General features: G+C 43.9%; 1 protein-coding gene across 1 annotated transcript in view; it reads left to right on the top strand.

Moving 5' to 3' along the window:
• Window positions 1-17,364, top strand: part of SLC30A9 (solute carrier family 30 member 9) — a 220,582-nt gene that overhangs the window by 34,790 nt on the left and 168,428 nt on the right. The window contains exon 2 of the mRNA XM_029588688.1: window positions 2,768-2,944. Coding sequence (XP_029444548.1) covers window positions 2,768-2,944 — 177 coding nt within the window. The remainder of the gene's footprint in view (window positions 1-2,767; window positions 2,945-17,364) is intronic.

Here is a 17,364-nt window from a genome sequence, read left to right as displayed (position 1 = left end):
TCATGACCTGAAAGAGGGTCTTGAAGCTGCAGGCCCAGGTAAAGAAATTGGTAACAAGCAGGAAGCCCAAGATGAGGGCTTACTAGCAAGTGCTAGTATCAGTGGCTGCTGCTAGAGATCTGGTCCTCTTGGGGGGGGGGGGGGCACTCTTCAACCTCTCCTCTCTAGGGTATCAGATTTGCTCCCTCAATAGGGTGTCCTTTTTGCCCCTGGCCCAAAGGGGTACCCAATCAAAAGCCCCTCAAAGAGGTTCACGTCTTCACCACTCTCTCCCTTTGAGGCGACCAAGAGATCCCTTTTCCGTTGCTCACATCATTTTTGGGGTTGTGGATCAGTGTCCCTTCATCCCTTGGGTCACGGTCTCCAGACTTTGCTCCTATTACATGATAGGGGCAAGGTCAGGTTGATGCCATTTCGAAAAATGGTGTCAACCATGCCTAGAGTATTAGGAGGTGCTCTGGGCCCTCACTATAGACCAGTGGTTCTCAACCCTGTCCTGGGGACCCCCCCCAGCCAGTCGGGTTTTCAGGATATCCACAATGAATATGCATGAGAGAAAATGTGCATGTTATGGAGGCAGTGTATGCAAATGTTCTCTCATGCATATTCATTGTGGATATCCTGAAAACCCGATTGGCTGGGGGGGTCCCCAGGACAGGGTTGAGAACCACTGCTATAGACCAACAATGCTGTCTTGGGGTTGGGGGGTCGAGCATGGGGGCTGGGGATTGGGGTTCCCCACTAGACCACCAGGGTCTTTATTTTCAGACATGGGGTAGGGGGAGGCACTAGGGCCCAAGGATTTTATTTGCTTTTGACCTCGGGGGGTTAATGGCATAGGAAATATATTTTGCCTAAAAAAATGGTTTGCAAAGAGGGTGGACCATCACGCATTTGGACTAATAGTTTTTTGGGTTTGGGGGGGGCCATGGCCACCTCGTAAGGTGGTAGGGGTGGGGCAGGCAGAAGTCTCCAAAGATCCCATGGCCAATTGTGAGGTTCTGAATGGGGGTGGGGCAGATTTGGGCCGCTTGGCCCTTTAATGTGATGGTGGGTCGTCATCATGCGTGGAAGCCTCGTACTATGCCATGATTTTTTGTTGTGTTTGTGCTGTGATAAAAAATCGTGCCAGGAAACAGCTGTGAGATTTTGTCCGGGAGCATCTCAATGTCATGGGTATGCTCATCCTGCGATAAAAAAAAAAAATTGTGGCTTCTTAAATCTCCCTATTAGATTGTAAGCTCTCTGGAGATAGGGAAATACTTACTGTACCTGAATGTAATCCACTTTGAAGTGCCAAAAAGTGGAATATAAATAAATAAAAGAAACAAGCAAAGAGTCAGGAATTGGCAGTGAAGGCGAAAGGCCACAGATAAGAGCAACTTGCCCAAGTGCATGTAGTTCACAAGGAAAGGGGTGTATGGGAAGAGAATGGAAAATAGGGAATGAGGAGCTGCAGAATGAATTTCGTTTGTGGGTGAGTAAAAGAAACTTGAATTGTATGCGGAAGTGGATGAGAGCCAATGTAGCAAATTGGCAAGAAGGGTTACATGGTCACAGTGACCCTGAAAGAAGATAAGTCGTGCAGTTGAATTTTGAATAGAATACAGTGGAGAAAGGTGATTCAGGAGGAAACACGCAAAGAGCAAGTTTTTAACAATTGCTTCTACCTTCCATTGCACCAATACAAGACTTAACTGGTCTATAACTTCCTGGATCAACCCTGGAACCTTTCTAAAATATTATTGTTACATTAGCTTGATGCTAACACACATCCTGCACTTGGTGAATCACTGTAGCCAGTTCCATTCCTAAAAGCAGCACTCTGTCACATCTGAGATATGAATCAGCTACAGGAGAGGGTAGGTTTTTGTATAATTCTTCAGGGTTGTTCATGTATGTCGTCATCTTTGGATACTTTTTAAGTTGGTCCAGAAAAGATATCACAAACTACAAAGAGCCTAGGAAGTGTCTTAAGTTTTTCATGATACGTTAGATCTGATTGGCTTATATTGGCAGTGATATTATAAAGAACTTATTACTCTGATTAAACTGGTAAGATAGTGGATGGGACATGATTTGTAACTTTGTCTTCAGCGTGAATGCAAGGGAATTAGAAGTAGTGAAAATAAACCTTAAAAGTGAAGATCCTAATAAATATGAGATTTGTATTACTTGCCATGTGTACTTCAGAAACAATTTCCAGCATGCATAGTTTTTTTTTTTTTAGATTAATTTGTAGGGAATGTATGGGTAAACAATCAGTAAATACTGATTTTTAGAAACTTGTTAATAAGACCTGTTGACTCAGATGTTTTCAGTGATTCTATCGTCATTGTGTTTAATTACAGAACTGAAACATGTAGCCATATCCAATCAGTGAAGGTAGTTTTAACAGACTTCAGCAGTATATGAATCTCAAGAGCAGTAGTCATTGTTCTAATGGGACATTACAATTGTGTTACAAAAGGTGGGATCAAATCTGAAGACCTGGAAAAAGTGCTGTTAGTATTATCTTTGTATTCATAACATGTTCTTAAAACAGTCACCCACAGTTTGGGCAGAGGGATACCATTTAGGATTAACTTCAATAAATTACTAATCTAAATGTAATTTTATTTTATATGAATTTGTTTTGCAATTAAAAAAAAAAAGTTCAAAACCTGACACAACTTCCTTATGAAAAGTTTTATAGTTTTGACTAAATCCTGGTTTCTGGTGTACTTTGCTAAACTATTTATAGTTAAAGTATATCTTTTTTTATTAGGATGGCAACGTTTGTTGAAATATGGAGGTTTCCTGCACAGGCTGCCTTCCAGTCACTTGCCCACATACGCTGCATCTCAACATCGAGTTTATTCTGCTGATGGTCAGACTAAAGGACCTGGATCCAAGGATTCTAGTGTTTCAGCTGCAGAAGGAAACACACCACAGTCTGGAACAGGTGTGTATATGTTTTACTTACATGAGTTCTTACTTCTGATGGTATGGTATTATAAGTGGGTTTGATCAGATTATTTAAAATTATCTTATTGGTAAATTTGAGGCCAAAAAATGTAACAGAATTCAAGAAAGTGTGGAATATGTGCAGAGAGAGAGGATCAGTGTTTGTGAAGAAGGGTGGGTAAAACCTGAGACTGAGTATGCTCTTATGGTATTGCTTCAGGCAGACCAGCTGGGCCTTACTGACCATCTTTTTCTATGTTTCTAGGTGAAGAAGCTTCTCTTTTAGAGATAATCATGTCTTCAATGTGTTTTCTGTCTCTTCCATAGAAATTTGTTCAGTTTAAATAACTCTGCATAATTTTTCTAGTCTCAAGTATCTGTCAGTTTAGTTGATTGCCAGCAGATGTCAATTAAGAGGATAACTTTAAAATAAGTGTCCGTGCTTTGAAAATTGATTCTGCATCAAGAGGAAGCTTCTTAGTTTTACCTCCAATCAAAATTAAGGAAAGGTGTTATGTTCATAATTATTCCAACATTCATTTGGAAATAAAAAAGGACAGCTTGTCACATATTTTAAAATTGTAAAAAGAAAACAGCATATAGCATTCTTTACAAATTTTGCCCACAAACCTTTAGCTGGATTCAGTCTTTTCACACACTGGTGCCAAATTTGTGTTTACCCGGAAGCAAATTGCTATATTCTATGCCACTTAAAAAAAAAAAAAAAAAGAGTGGCTGATGAGCCAGTCCTAAAGAGCCTTGTGATAACATTATAAAGACTGACTGAGAATCAACTAATCTGTGCACCAATACACTGGCTTACACTGGCTACTGTTGTTAAAAATAAAAAAAAATAAATAAACTATATAGCTTGAACTCCTAAAAATGAAAATTAATTTAAATGACAGAATACCACTCTATCTCGAGATTCAAAGTCTGAGGAGTGCAGTGTATAACTTGTAAATTCACAATTTCTCTTGCATATTTAAAATTGCTTGACAATCTCCTCCTGGAGCTGATGATTTTAGGTGCTCAGGTTTACCCCATCTTAAATCTTAGAAAGAATGAGAATGTGGTGGTAATGGTGCTTGTGTTTTCTTGTAGCGAGTAAGCTGTGATGTTCAATTAAACTGGTCTTGAGCATGGGGTTCGTTCTTCCCACATAAATTTTGGAACATGGGCAAATAAAATAAATAACAAACGATGATGTACAACTTGTACTACTAATTACAATATAAACTTTGCTTATAATTAGATCTTGCAAGAATTTCCTGTAAACGTTTGAATACAAATTGAACAATTTTCACATGGGGAATGACTTGTGGAAATGGGCTCATCATTTGTATCTGAAGGATGCAGATAAGATCGTACTACGTAGTCATTAATGTTCCTCTCACGAGTATATGCCATCAGTGGGGGCTTTTGAAATACAGCATGTGATATCAAAATTTATAAATCACAGATGCCATTGGTTTTGCCCTTACTGAATGTCTAATAAGGCATACCAAGCCAGTAGAAGATTTGGCTTCACTATTGAAAAAAAAAAGTTTCTAGATTATATTCAGGAAATTTATAAGGTATACTCAATTTTTAGTAATTTTCTTATTTTTATGGGATTTATTTTTGTTAAATTTATTGCCATATGTTTAGTTCTAGACTTTGGTGATGTGTCTGTATGTGTATTTTATATTTATACATATATAATCTATACTACTACCAATTAAAGTTCAACAGGAATGGAAATATGCACATAGCTATTGTTCATAAATTCCAAATCCATATAAATGCCACAAATTAATCATCTGTCCCACAAGCTCAATAGAAATGTCTCTTGTAAATATATTTTATAGATACTTAAAAATCTTTTTGTAAAGTACTTATATGATCCAATATCATTTCCCACACTGAAAAAGCCACTCATGATACAGTTATGCTCATAAGTTTACATACCCTTGCCAGAATTTGTAAGGTGTGTAGCATTTTAAGAAAACATGAGTGATCTGACAAAACATCTATTATTTTTAATGTGTTTCAAATTGTGCTATTCTGTGATGCATAATAGTTTAATCTTTAAACTATAACAATAAAGGAAATAATAAAATAGTCCTGTTCAAAAGTTTGCATACCCTTGAATATTTGAGCTGATAATATACAATCAAGTTGACACAAGTTGATTGTAATTAGTGTCTGTGTATAAATAGTCAATGAGTTTCTTAGCTCTTGAGAAACCCTTGTGCATTTCATCCAGGGCTGCACTTACTTTGGTTACTGAAGCATGGGGAAAGCAAAAGAACTGTCAAACGATCTGCGAGCAAAAGTAGTTCAACTTTTTAAATCAGGAAAAGGATATAAAAATATATCCAAAGATTTGAAAATGCCAATCAGTATTGTTCAAACTCTGATCAAGAAGTGGAAAATTATGGGTTCTTTTAATACCAAGGTAGACCAAGAAAGATTTCAGACACAACTGCCAGGAAAAATTGTCGGGATGCAAAGAAAACCCACAAGCAATTTCTACTGAAATACAGGCTTCTCTGAAACAAAGTAGTGTGGGTGTTTCAGCTTGCACGATAAGGAGATACTTGAACAAAAATGGATTTCATGGTAGTTGCCAGAAAAAAGCCATTGCTGCACCAACGCCACAAAACAGCCTGCTTACAATATGCCAAGCAGCACCTAGAAAAGCTTCAAATCTTCTGGAACAAAATAATTTGGAGTGATGAGACCAAAACTGAACTATGACATCTTTCACTTCCCCAGAAAAAAATGAAAAGGTGGGGGTCTATTAATAATCTGTAAAAAAGAACTCAAATTTAAACCCTACAAAGTTGAGATAAACTCTTACTATGAGGTTGCTATACTAAAATCACCACTTCTAAATATTGGTTTGATCTATTTCCCACCTGAAACACTCGAATAAGACTGCTCACTCCTAATCGAAATCCTTCACCAAAGCTTTTCCAGCTCCTGAATCAACTCTAATTGTAGGAGATTTTAATCTACATGTAGACAGCATACCTAAATCTGCAGCACGTGAAATCTTTCTAGATATGATGGAAGCCATGGGCTAAACTCATAACCAAACCAACTTATAAAGCAGGACACATTCTTGACTTAATTTTTGCCAATCACAATAACTGCATAATCAATTCTTCCCACAAGATATTACCTTGATCTGATCACCAGCTTATTTATTTATTTATTTAAAGGTTTTTATATATCGATAGCCGTTTGCACATCGTATCGGTTTACAGATAACATATAACATGATAGAGAAAATACATGGAACGATTTGGTTACATGGCATGGTAAATGGGGGGGGGGTACAAAACATGGTATGCAGAGAGTATAAGGTGTTGAAGGGGGGTTAGGGGTAGGCTAGCTTGAAGAGCCACGTTTTCAATTTTTTTTTTAATTTGTGTGTGCATGGTTCCATGAGTAGGTCAGGTGGCATTGAATTCCAGTTGATGGGTCCAGTTATTGAGAGTGCTATGTCTCTAGTGGAGGACCATTGTGTGGTTTTGGTAGAGGGAATGTGAAGTGTTCCTTTATAGGTAGATCTGGTTGGTCTGTTATAAGAGTTGAAGAGGAATGAGTTTAGCCAGGAGATGTTTTGGTTGTGTAATGTTTTGTGTATAAGGGAGAGGGTTTTGTAGAGGATTCTAGAGGAGATCGGGAGCCAGTGGAGGTCTCTGAGGATGGGTGTGATGTGCTCTTTTCTACGGATGTTGGTTAGCATTCTGGCAGTGGCATTCTGTAATAATTGGAGGGGTTTGATGGTGGAGGAGGGAATTACAGTGGTCAATTTTAGCGAAGATTAGGGTTTGTAGGACAGTGCGGAAGTCATGAGTGTGTAGGAGGGGGTCTAATTCTCTTTAATACATGCAGTTTAAAGTAGCATTCCTTTAAGGTGGACTTTATGTAGGTTTTTAGGTTTAATTGGTTGTCAGTGGTGACACCCAGGTTGCGTACGTGTTGTGGGAAGGGGGCTGAGAGGGGTGCGGTGCTAGATAGTATGTGATTAAGGGAGGGCTGATTGTGAGAGATTATGAGGAGTCCAGTTTTGGTGGTGGTGAGTGCCAGGTTGAGGTTAGAAAGGAGTTGGTTGATAGAGTTGATGCAATTGTTCCAGGTTTTTAGGGACTTGGATAGTGAGTCGGTGATGGGAATGATAATTTGGACATATCCGTGTAGATGAAATGGACTATGCCTAGGTTAGTTAAGAGGTGGCAGAGGGGTAGCAGGTAGATATTGAAGACGGTGGAGGAGACGGCAGAACCTTGGGGTACACCTTGGGTAAGTTTGGGGTCAGATTCGTTGTTGCTAAGTTTGACCTTGAAGTGTCTGTTTTCCAGGTAAGATTTAAACCAGCAGTGGGCAGTACCAGTTATGCCTATGTTCGTGAGTTGGTTTAGTTGGATTTTGTGGTTGACAGTGTCAAAGGCAGAGGAGATGTCAAGCATAGCTAGGATGTATGATTGCCCTTTATCCATACCTTTGAGTAAAGTGTTTGTGAGAGATATTAGGAGTGTTTCAGTGCTGAAAAATATTTGGAATCGAAACTGGGATGGGGATAGAATGTTGTGTGTGTCTAAGTATTCAGTGAGGCGGAGGTTGACTACCTTTTCAGTGATTTTGGCTAGTAGCGGTAAATTTGAGATTGGACAGTAGTTAGATAGTTCTGACGGGTCGAGGTTAGGTTTTTTTAGGATTGGTTTCACAATCGCTAGCTTGAGGGCGGATGGAGCAGTTGATGATTTCAGATAAGGTTGTGGCTATAGTTTCTGGGATGGTTTGTTGCATTTTGGATGGGATGAGGTCTAAGAGGTGTGAGGAGGGGTTAATTTTCCTTAATAGTGATTTAATTTCACATGATGATGTGGTTTCAAGATGATCGAGGCAGGCTGTGTTGTTGGAGGGGGGTGGCAAGGTGAAGGACAAGTCCGGGGGAAAATTGGCTGTCAGTTTGGATACTTTGTTGTGGAAGAAGGAGGCTATGTTGTCACATTTGTTTTTGGTGTTTAGGGAGGGATTGTGTGTGGGGGCTGGCTCAGTTAGGTTGGATATCAGAGAGAAAAGGGCTTTGGCATTTTACTGATAGTTGTGTATTTTGAGTGTGTGGAAGTTGCGCTTTGTTTTTAGGATGTTGATCCTGTATTCATGCATGGATGTCTTGTACGAGGCAAGTAAAGAGGGGGAGGGGTGCTTTCTCCATTTTCTTTCCTTTATTCTCAGGCTGTTTTTGAATTTAAGTTCAGGTGTGAACCATGCTTTTTTGTTGCTGCGGGCGGGGTTCTCATTTATTGTTTTGAGTGGGCAGATTTTGTCTGCAATGTTTTTGGTGGTGTCGTTCCAAGGTGTTATAGCTGATTCGGGGTTAATGAGATCAATCTTGTTTAAGATGTCAGTGCAGGATTCTATTAAGTCCTCTCTTGAGCAGGTTTTACAGAATTGGAAGGAGTGATTATGGGGAGTTGGGGGGGGGGAGTTTGTTTCTTTATAGCTAGGGTGGTGTTTTTGAGGGAGTGGTCGGGCCAGGGTACTGGGGTGCAGGTGGGGGTTTGGGTGGTGGCTTTGTTGGTATTAGTGAAGATCAGGTCGAAGGTGTGGCCTGCTTTATGGGTTGGGAAGTTTATGATATGTTTGTATCCCATGGCTTCGAGAGAGAAGAGAAATGCTTCACAGGAGGGGGAAGGTGGGCATGCGTCGACATGGAGGTTGAAATCGCCGAGTAAGACGGCGGGTGTGTTGTGATCTAAGTTGTCTACAAAGAATTCGATGAGGGGAGATGGATCATGTTCTAGGAGACCAGGGGAGTGTATATTAAGCATATTTGTAGCATTGGGGATCTGAAGAAGCCAAGCTCATATTTGGGGGGTATATTGACTGTTTGGGGGTGAGGTTAAGTTCTTTTTTGGTTACGAGGAGAAGGCTGCCTCCTCTTTGTTTGGGTCTGGGTATGGGAGTATATGTCGTAGAGATGTGAAGGTAATTGGTTTAGTAGTGCAATGTCAGTGTTTTTGAGCCATGTTTCTGTGATGGCACAGATGTCTGGCTTTGAGTCTGTTAGGAAGTCATTGAGTATGTGGGTTTTTTCTAGCTAGGGATTGTGCATTGAATAGCGTCAGCGTGAATAGTGTGAGTCCTATAAGTTGTGTGAAGGGGGATGTCATGATGGGTATGAGGGATCTTGGTTGGTGTGTTTGGGTTGGGATGGTGGAACTTATGTGGTTGCGGTGTATATATTTGATTATGGGTATGGGGAGTGGATGCATCTTGGCGTGGGTGAGGTGGGTGTCCTGTAGGGATGAGGGTAGTGTATATTGTACTGGTAAGAGAAGCTGTGTTAGGTGGTAGAGAGGGTGGCGGGGTTTGAAGAGAGATGTGAGAGACACAGGGGAGACACAAAGGAGCACACTAAGGGGCAGGCCCCTTTGTCGCGCTCCTTACGTGCGAGACGCCTGGGAGGAAGTCCTGTTATTATAGGGACCTCTTGGCCGGATGTGAGGTGCGCCGGTGGGGGCGGTCCGCTGTCGGCGTCACAGCTGGGTTCGGGGCCGGGTAGGCCACATGTTTGGGCTTGGCCCGTGCCGACTGCGCCGAGCCGGCCACGGCGGTCAGCGAGGGTCAGATCATCAGCTGCGGTGGCAGTGCACAAGAGAGGAAGTGGTGGCCTTTGCTCCCACCTTTTTGACGATCCTCTCGGCCGGATGTGAGGTGCGTCAGTGGGGGCGGTCCGCTGTCAGAGTCACGGCTGGGTTTGGGGCCAGATAGGCCGCATGTTTGGGCTAATAAAAGCTGAAGTAACTCTCCTCACCACACAACAAACAAACGCGCATAATAATCAATCCTTTACATACAGAAAAAAGAACCGAAAATACTTGTAGAAACAATTAAAAAGAAAATAAATTGAATTTGATCTCGATAATACTTCCTCATCCTTTGACTCCTAGGATAAAATCATCAATGAAATAGCAGACACCCTGAACCCAATCTAGAAAAAAACATTCCAAAATGAAGGCAACACAACTAAACTAAAGAAACCTTGGTACAATGAAGAGCTAAGACATACCAAAAGACCCTGAGAAAATCTGAAAAGCAATGAGGAAATGCCAATCTACAGTTTCACTAGAAAAATACAAATCTCTACTAACAAAATACTATGAACAAATCAATAAAGCAAAAAAAGAATACTACCCAAAACAAATTATTGGGGTAATATTTCATTCCAAATTACTCTTTCAAACAGTTGAAAACCTAATCAAAGACCCATCCTCCTCCGTCTCTAATAACTATGAGTTTTCAAAGAATTCATGCAAGGAAAATGCCAAATCTCTGCTAAACAAAATTAACAATCTAAAATCACAATTCTCCACCAACTCATCAACAGAGCCTGAAGAAAAATCCGGTCAAGTGAAATGGAACTCATTTGACCCAGTATCGAAATCTGAAATAAACCAAATCATCGCTCAAATGAAGCCTGCTCCCTTACCCAACTATCCCTGCAAGTACCCTGAAAACAGTAAACAGCGTAATAACTCCCAAATTCCCAACCATAATAAACCACTTGCTAGCAGAAGGATTGGTCCCCAATAAGGCAAAATAAGCTGTAATTAAATCAATACTAAAAAATTAAAACTGGCAGAATAGACAATTGGGTCAATTTCTGCCCGATATCCAACCTGCCTTTCTTTGCTAAAGTCGTTGAAAAAGTGTTAACACAATTAGAGAATCACCTAGAAGACGACAATATACTATACCCTAACCAATTTGGATTCAAGAAAAACCGCTCAACAGAAACTCTACTCATCTCCTTAGCCGACCCTGTACTCAGGGGTTTGACAACAATGAATCATATATCCTGGTTCTAATGGATCTTAAAGCAGCATTCGTCACAGTTGATCATTCCCTGTTATGCCACCAACTGAGAGAAATTGGAATAGACAGAAATGTCAACAAATGTTTCTCCCCCTTCTTAAATGATAGGACATTTCAAGACAAACTTGACAAACAAATATCTGACACCTTCCCAAATGATACAGGTGTCCCCCAAGGTTCAGCTCTCTCGGCCACCCTATTCAACATTTATTTGCTGCCTGTATGCGCAGTACTGGCAAATCTAGGAATCAACTTCTTCCTATATGCAGACGACATTCAATTCTACATCCCTTTCGACAAAACATTTGAAAAAACTTTCGTCCCTGTCAACATACAAGGAGGAAATACAACAAAAACTTTCTCAACTGAAACTAACTCTAAACTCAAAAAATACTAATCAAACCACCAACACTAGACCTAGGAATTATTAATATTACTTCCTCAGATCAAGTACTAGACCTAGGAATACAAATCGATGACAACTTCACCATGAAAAAGCATATAAGCAAATTAATAAAAACAGGATACACTAAGCTGAGAATATTATACTGGCTGAAACCTGTACTAACAGCTTTACCACATGAAAAAATAAAGGGCCTCATTCACAATTCTCTCAAAAGACTGCAAGCCATCATTGATGCAAAAGGGGCCATACATGATATTAAGAATTAAGGGTATGCAAACTTTTGAACAGGACCATTTTATTATTTCCCTTATTGCTATGGTTTGTTTAATGATTGTGCTACTCTGTGATGCATAATTTAATTTGAAACACATTACAAATAACAAACGTGTTTTATCTGATCACTCATGTTATCTTAAAATGCTGCACATCTTACAAATTCTGCCAGGGGTATGTAAACTTATGAGCACAACTGTAACCTCAGTCTGACTTCCTTGCCCTAACCGAATCCATGTTTCAAATAGATCATCTTCATAAGGAGCTTTCTTATTGGAAGATACTACATCTGAGTCACAGTATCTTCCAGTACATATAAATGTATTTACAAGAGACATTCCTATTGAGCTTGTGGGACAGATGAATAAAATATGCAGCACAAACACACCAAGTTAATGGTGGAATTTAGTTCCATTATGAATGTTCCCATTTTTTGCTCATAACACTTAAGTAAATGTTGGTGTATTGGTGTTTTGTGGATTTGGAATTTACAAATAGTTTATCTATCTAATGTAATTAATCTATCTATATCCATCCATCTTTAGTGCCTCTGTCAAGGCCATTCTAATGAAATCCAAATTGGATAAATGCAAGTTTCCTAGCATGTAGCCAGATGGACTCAGGACCAATGGGTATAGTGTACTCCTGATAGCAGATGGGAGATGGAGTCAGATTTCAAGCTGACATCAGCCTACATATACCTGTGCAGGAAGCTTAGCTCTTCAGTATTTCTCCGTCTCCTAACAGATAGGGACACTACACACACTTAGAATAGTGTTAGAAAATTTAAAACAAAGAAGAAAGAAAACTTACCTGTACAAGACGAGCCCCGCTCTTCTGCGGTGATACCTAAGGGTCCCTCCCCCAAGTCGAGAATTCCTGAGGTGATTTCTGAGATCCCTCAGAGGCAAGCTTCGGTCTGGAGCCAGCTCCAGGCGTAGACTTAGCCCCCAGGGTGGCTGAGAGGCAGCAGGTGAAGAATCGAGTGCGATGGTGAAGGTAATTCCCTCTCCCCCCGCAGCCAGACACTGCCCAGCATGAGACCGGGAAACGCCGAGACCAGGTAAGGTAGAAACCTCTCTTAAAGTCTCCGGTCTCTGAGGCTCGATTTGCCGCACAGATCGTCCCTTCCAGCATCTGTTACATTGGGTTGAGCAGCCCCATCTGGGCTAGACCCCGATCTGGGTCGAGGGTCCACACACGTGGGGGGTCGCCATCTTGTCTGCATGGTCGTCGGTGCCATTTCCCCCCCTTGACTGCCGTATTGCCAGCTCAACTGAGCCGTGCGCAGAACTGATTTGTGCGCACAGCGGCGCACACACCTGTGCCGTGCCCACAGCGACGCACATAATGGTGCTGGGCGCATAGCGGCCCGCATAAACGGCCCGAGTGCACAAATATTGCTGTGCACACAACGGCACGCACATCTCAGCCAAGCGCACAAGTAGTGGCCTGCGCGCACATCTTTAGGCATTCCGCACGCACATCTTTGGCATATCCAAAGCACCCAATCAAGCCTCCCGCTGCGCATTTCTATGCGCTCAGATGAGTTTTTGAAGCTCACCACGAGCACAAACCATGGCACCGCCTGCCAAGAAGGTCAAGGGACAAGCCTTCTGCCCAGCCTGCCACCCGAGAGCTGCGCAGCCAGAAGTGCGAAGAGGCTCGGGGGAACCAAAGGAAGGTCCCCGGACCTCTGTATCTCCAACTCGGCTCCTACACAGGAAGACACCTCCGGGGCCTCCACTATAATGCCCTCTGGAATCAACATGCACCCAGGGACCTTTTCCTGGGTGTAATTCTTCAAAGGGCTACAAACCTTTGTCCAAGCACACTCAGTACCGACTGCGACCCAGTTCCAGTCACCACAAGAAACGCAAGATGTTCCAAGCATCTCCCGGGCCAATCGAGAGGTGCTCTTCCTAAGCAAGTGCCTCCCTACCGGGGATACAGACACCTCTGAGAACGAGGCTGACTCCCTGGAGGAAGGAGAAATCCCCCCAGGGATGGAACCATACTGAACCATGCTGCGATTCTTCTCCAAAGACGAGTTACCAGCTCTCGTGTCCCAGACCCTGAAAATGCTGGACATTCCAGGCATGGACACCACAGCGGAACCAAAGATAAACACCATCTTGGTCTCCCTCCGTCAGGCCTCATTCTATTTTCCAATGTTGCAAGCGGTACAGGAACTGATTGACCTGGAATGGAATGCCCTAGAGGCCAGCTTCAAAGGAGGACGGGTCCTAGAAGCCTTATAACCCTTGGAACCTGCAGCTAAAGAACTCCTGCGGTTCCCAAAGGTGGACGCCATTGTCTACGCAACCTCCAAGCACACGACCGTTCCCGTCGAGGGAGGAGCGGCACTAAAGGATGCCCAGGACAGACGACTGGAATCGATCCTTAAACAGTCCTTTGATGTAGCAGCAATGACTCTTCAGATCGCTTCCTGCTGTGCCGTGGTGGCACGTTCTTTCTTGCTCCGCTCCAGAGACGCAACCACGCCTGTTGAGACAATGGAACCTGTGGTATCATTCCTCACAGATGCGACCTCAGACCTAGTGCGCACCTCTGCCAGGAATGTCGCCTCGGCAGTGGCAGCCAGAAAACATCTATGGTTCCGAAACTGGTCAGCCAACGCTACATCCAAAGTGAACCTCATGAGGATGCCCTTTAAATGATCTCTCTTGTTCGGAAGCGAATTGAAGAAGTTAGCCAACAAATGGGGCGAATCTCCAGTACCTTGCCTACCGGAGGACAGGAACAAAAGAAACCAGCGCTCCTCCCCCCAAAGAACCAAGGGCAGAGGAGCTCAGTGCTTTAGACCGTACAAGAACACACACTACCAAGCACCTCGCCTCGCAGGCAGGGCTCAGTTCTTTCGGAACAGACACAACAAGAGGGGGAGCAGGCTCAGGGTCAGGCCCCGGCCGCACCCCACAATGAGAATCAACAGGACCCATCCACCGGAAGAAGTCATAGGGGGCAGACTTACCCTCTTCTACCAAAGATGGGTCGAGATAATGTCGGACAAGTGGGTCCTAACCATCATTCGAGAGGGATACTATCTGGACTTCCACAGCATCCCTCCAGACAAATTTGTGAGATCACCATGCCATGCCCTCTCCAAGAGGACAGCAGTGGAAACCACAGTGATGAAACTACTCAGCCTAAGGCAATAACTCCAGTGCCCATGCACCAACAAAATACTGGTCACTATTCCATCTATTTTATCGTTCCCAAGAAGGAAGGAACATTCCGGCCCATCCTGGATCTCAAGACCGTCAATCGTTACCTAAGGGTACCACACTTCTGCATGGAAACCCTGCGCTCAATCATAAGGGCAGTACAGCCGGGAGAATTCCTGACCTCACTAGATCTATCCGAAGCCTATCTCCACATCACGGTCCATCAAGACCATCGGCGCTTTCTACACTTTGCGATACTGGACCATTATTACTAGTTCTGGGCACTACCCTTCGGACTAGCCACCGCCCCTTGGACATTCACCAAAATCATGGTGGTAGTGGCGGCAACACTGAGAAAAGAAGGAATCCTCGTCCAGCCTTACCTGGACGATTGGGTAATCAGGGCAAAATCTCCAGAGGAAAGTCACCAGGCGACCACCAGAATCAAGAATCTGCTGCAGAATCTCGGGTGGATCGTCAACACAGCCAAGAGCTGCCTGCAGCCCTCCCAATCACTAGAGTACCTGGGAGTCCGGTTTGACACCAAGCAAGACAAGGTTTTCCTTCCCACTCGAAGGAGAAGGAAACTGATGGGTCAGCTGCGAAAACTGTTGAACTATGCTCGCCCCAAGGTATGGGACTACCTCCAAGTCCTCGGTCTCATGATAACAACTCTGGAAGTCGTTCCATGGGCAAGGGCCCACATGTGCCCACTTCAATGTTCCCTATTGTCACGATGGAAACAGACGTCCCAGAACTACTCCATTCACCTCCAGCTACCGGCAGAGGTTCGGACCCAACTCCAATGGTGGCTACAGGAAGACCATCTGAGCAAGGGAGTAAAACTATCCCAACCAAACTGGATCTTGCTCACCACAGATGTGAGTCTGCGAGGTTGGGGAGCCCACTGCCAGGAACTGATGGCCCAGGGACAATGGGACAAGGAAGAGCCGGGATGAAACATAAACCGACTGGAAGCCCGAGCAGTCAGACTAGCCTGCCTACGATTCATCCACAGACTCCAGGGCGAGTCTCAGAGTCATTTCTGACAATGCCACAACAGTTGCCTACATCAACTGCCAGGGAAGAACCAGAAGCCAACAGGTGTCCCTGGAAATAGACCCCCTCATGGCGTGGGCGGAAATAAACCTGCAAGGGATCTCAGCCGCCCACATCGCGGGACAAGACAACATCTCTGCGGACTACCTCAGCAGAGAGAGCCTAGACCCAGGGGAATGGACGCTGTCGACCACAGCCTTCCAGTTGACATGGATCTCCTGGTAACCCGGTCCAACATCTAAGTTCCCAAGTTCTTCAGCCGCAGATGAGAACCGCAATCCTGGGGAATCGACGCCCTCATCCAAACCTGGCCACAGGAACACCTGCTGATTGCTTTTTCCCCATGGCCACTACTGGGGGGGATCATCTGCAAGATAGAACACCACAGGGGATTAGTACTTCTAGTGGCCTCGGACTGGCCAAGAAGGCCATTGTACGCAGACATGCGAAGACTTCTTGCAGGGAACCCTCTGTGCCTACCTCCACACAGGGACCTTCTCCGGCAAGGACCAATCCTCCACGAAGACCCGACTCGATTCTCTCTTACAGTCTGGCCCTTGAGAGGACTCACCTGAAGAAAAGTGGATACTGTAAGGCAGTTATTGATACCTTGCTTTGAGCACGCAAGTTCTCCACATCACTAACTTACATACGAATATGGAGAGTATTCAAAGCCTGGTGTGTGTGAGGACTGCGAGATCCTTCCGCGGACAGTCAAAATTCCCACAATCCTGGAATTTCTGCAGGACAGCTTGAAGAAAGGGTTGTCTCTCAACTCCCTCAAAGTTCAGGTGGTCGCGCTGGCCAACTTCAGAGCCAATGTGGACCGCATCAGCCTATCAACCAATCTAGATGTTTCCCGCTTCCTGAGAGGGGTCAAACAAATCTGACCACCATTACAGTGGCCGGTGCCTCTATGGAATCTCAATCTAGTTCTAAACTTCCTAGTGGGAACTTCCTTCAGACCAACACGTGGTCTGTCACAACGGCTCCTGACCTTGAAGACTGAATTCCTAGTGGCAATATGTTCAGCCCATCGCATCTCCGAGCTTCAAGCGCTATCCTGTCGGGAACCGTTCCTCAGGTTCACACCAGGAACCATACAGCTATGCCCTGTCCCCTCCTTTCTACCGAAAGTGGTTTCTCAGTTTAATCTAAACCAAACCATCTCGCTGCCATCTCTTAACATCGGCAGATTCCTAGTCCGATACCTGGATAGATCGGAATCTGTGCGAAAGACAGACCATCTATTCGTCCTTCACATTGGGAAGAAACAGGGGGAAGAGGTCTCGCGGGCAACCATAGCCCATTGGATCAAAGAAGTAATCAAGGCAGCCTACGTAGAGGCAGGTAAACCTCCACCTCTGTGAGTCAATGCCCATTCAACAAGGGCCCAGGCAGTGTCTTGGGTGGAAACCAAGATGCGGTCACCCGCCGAGATCTGTCGGGCGGCGACATGGTCCTCCATACACACCTTCTCCAGGTTCTACTGCCTGGATGGCCAGCCCGGGAGGACACAACCTTTGCAAGGGCAGTACTAAGTGGGCCACGGGCAGGCTCCCGCCCTGTTCGGGAGTAGCTTTTGTACATCCCATTGGTCCTGAGTCCATCTGG

This window comes from Rhinatrema bivittatum, chromosome 1 (genome assembly GCF_901001135.1).
Source record: "Rhinatrema bivittatum chromosome 1, aRhiBiv1.1, whole genome shotgun sequence".
Taxonomy (NCBI): Eukaryota; Metazoa; Chordata; class Amphibia; order Gymnophiona; family Rhinatrematidae; genus Rhinatrema; species Rhinatrema bivittatum.
Note: the sequence above shows the minus strand (reverse complement) of the source record. Positions and strands in the feature narration are given on the sequence as shown.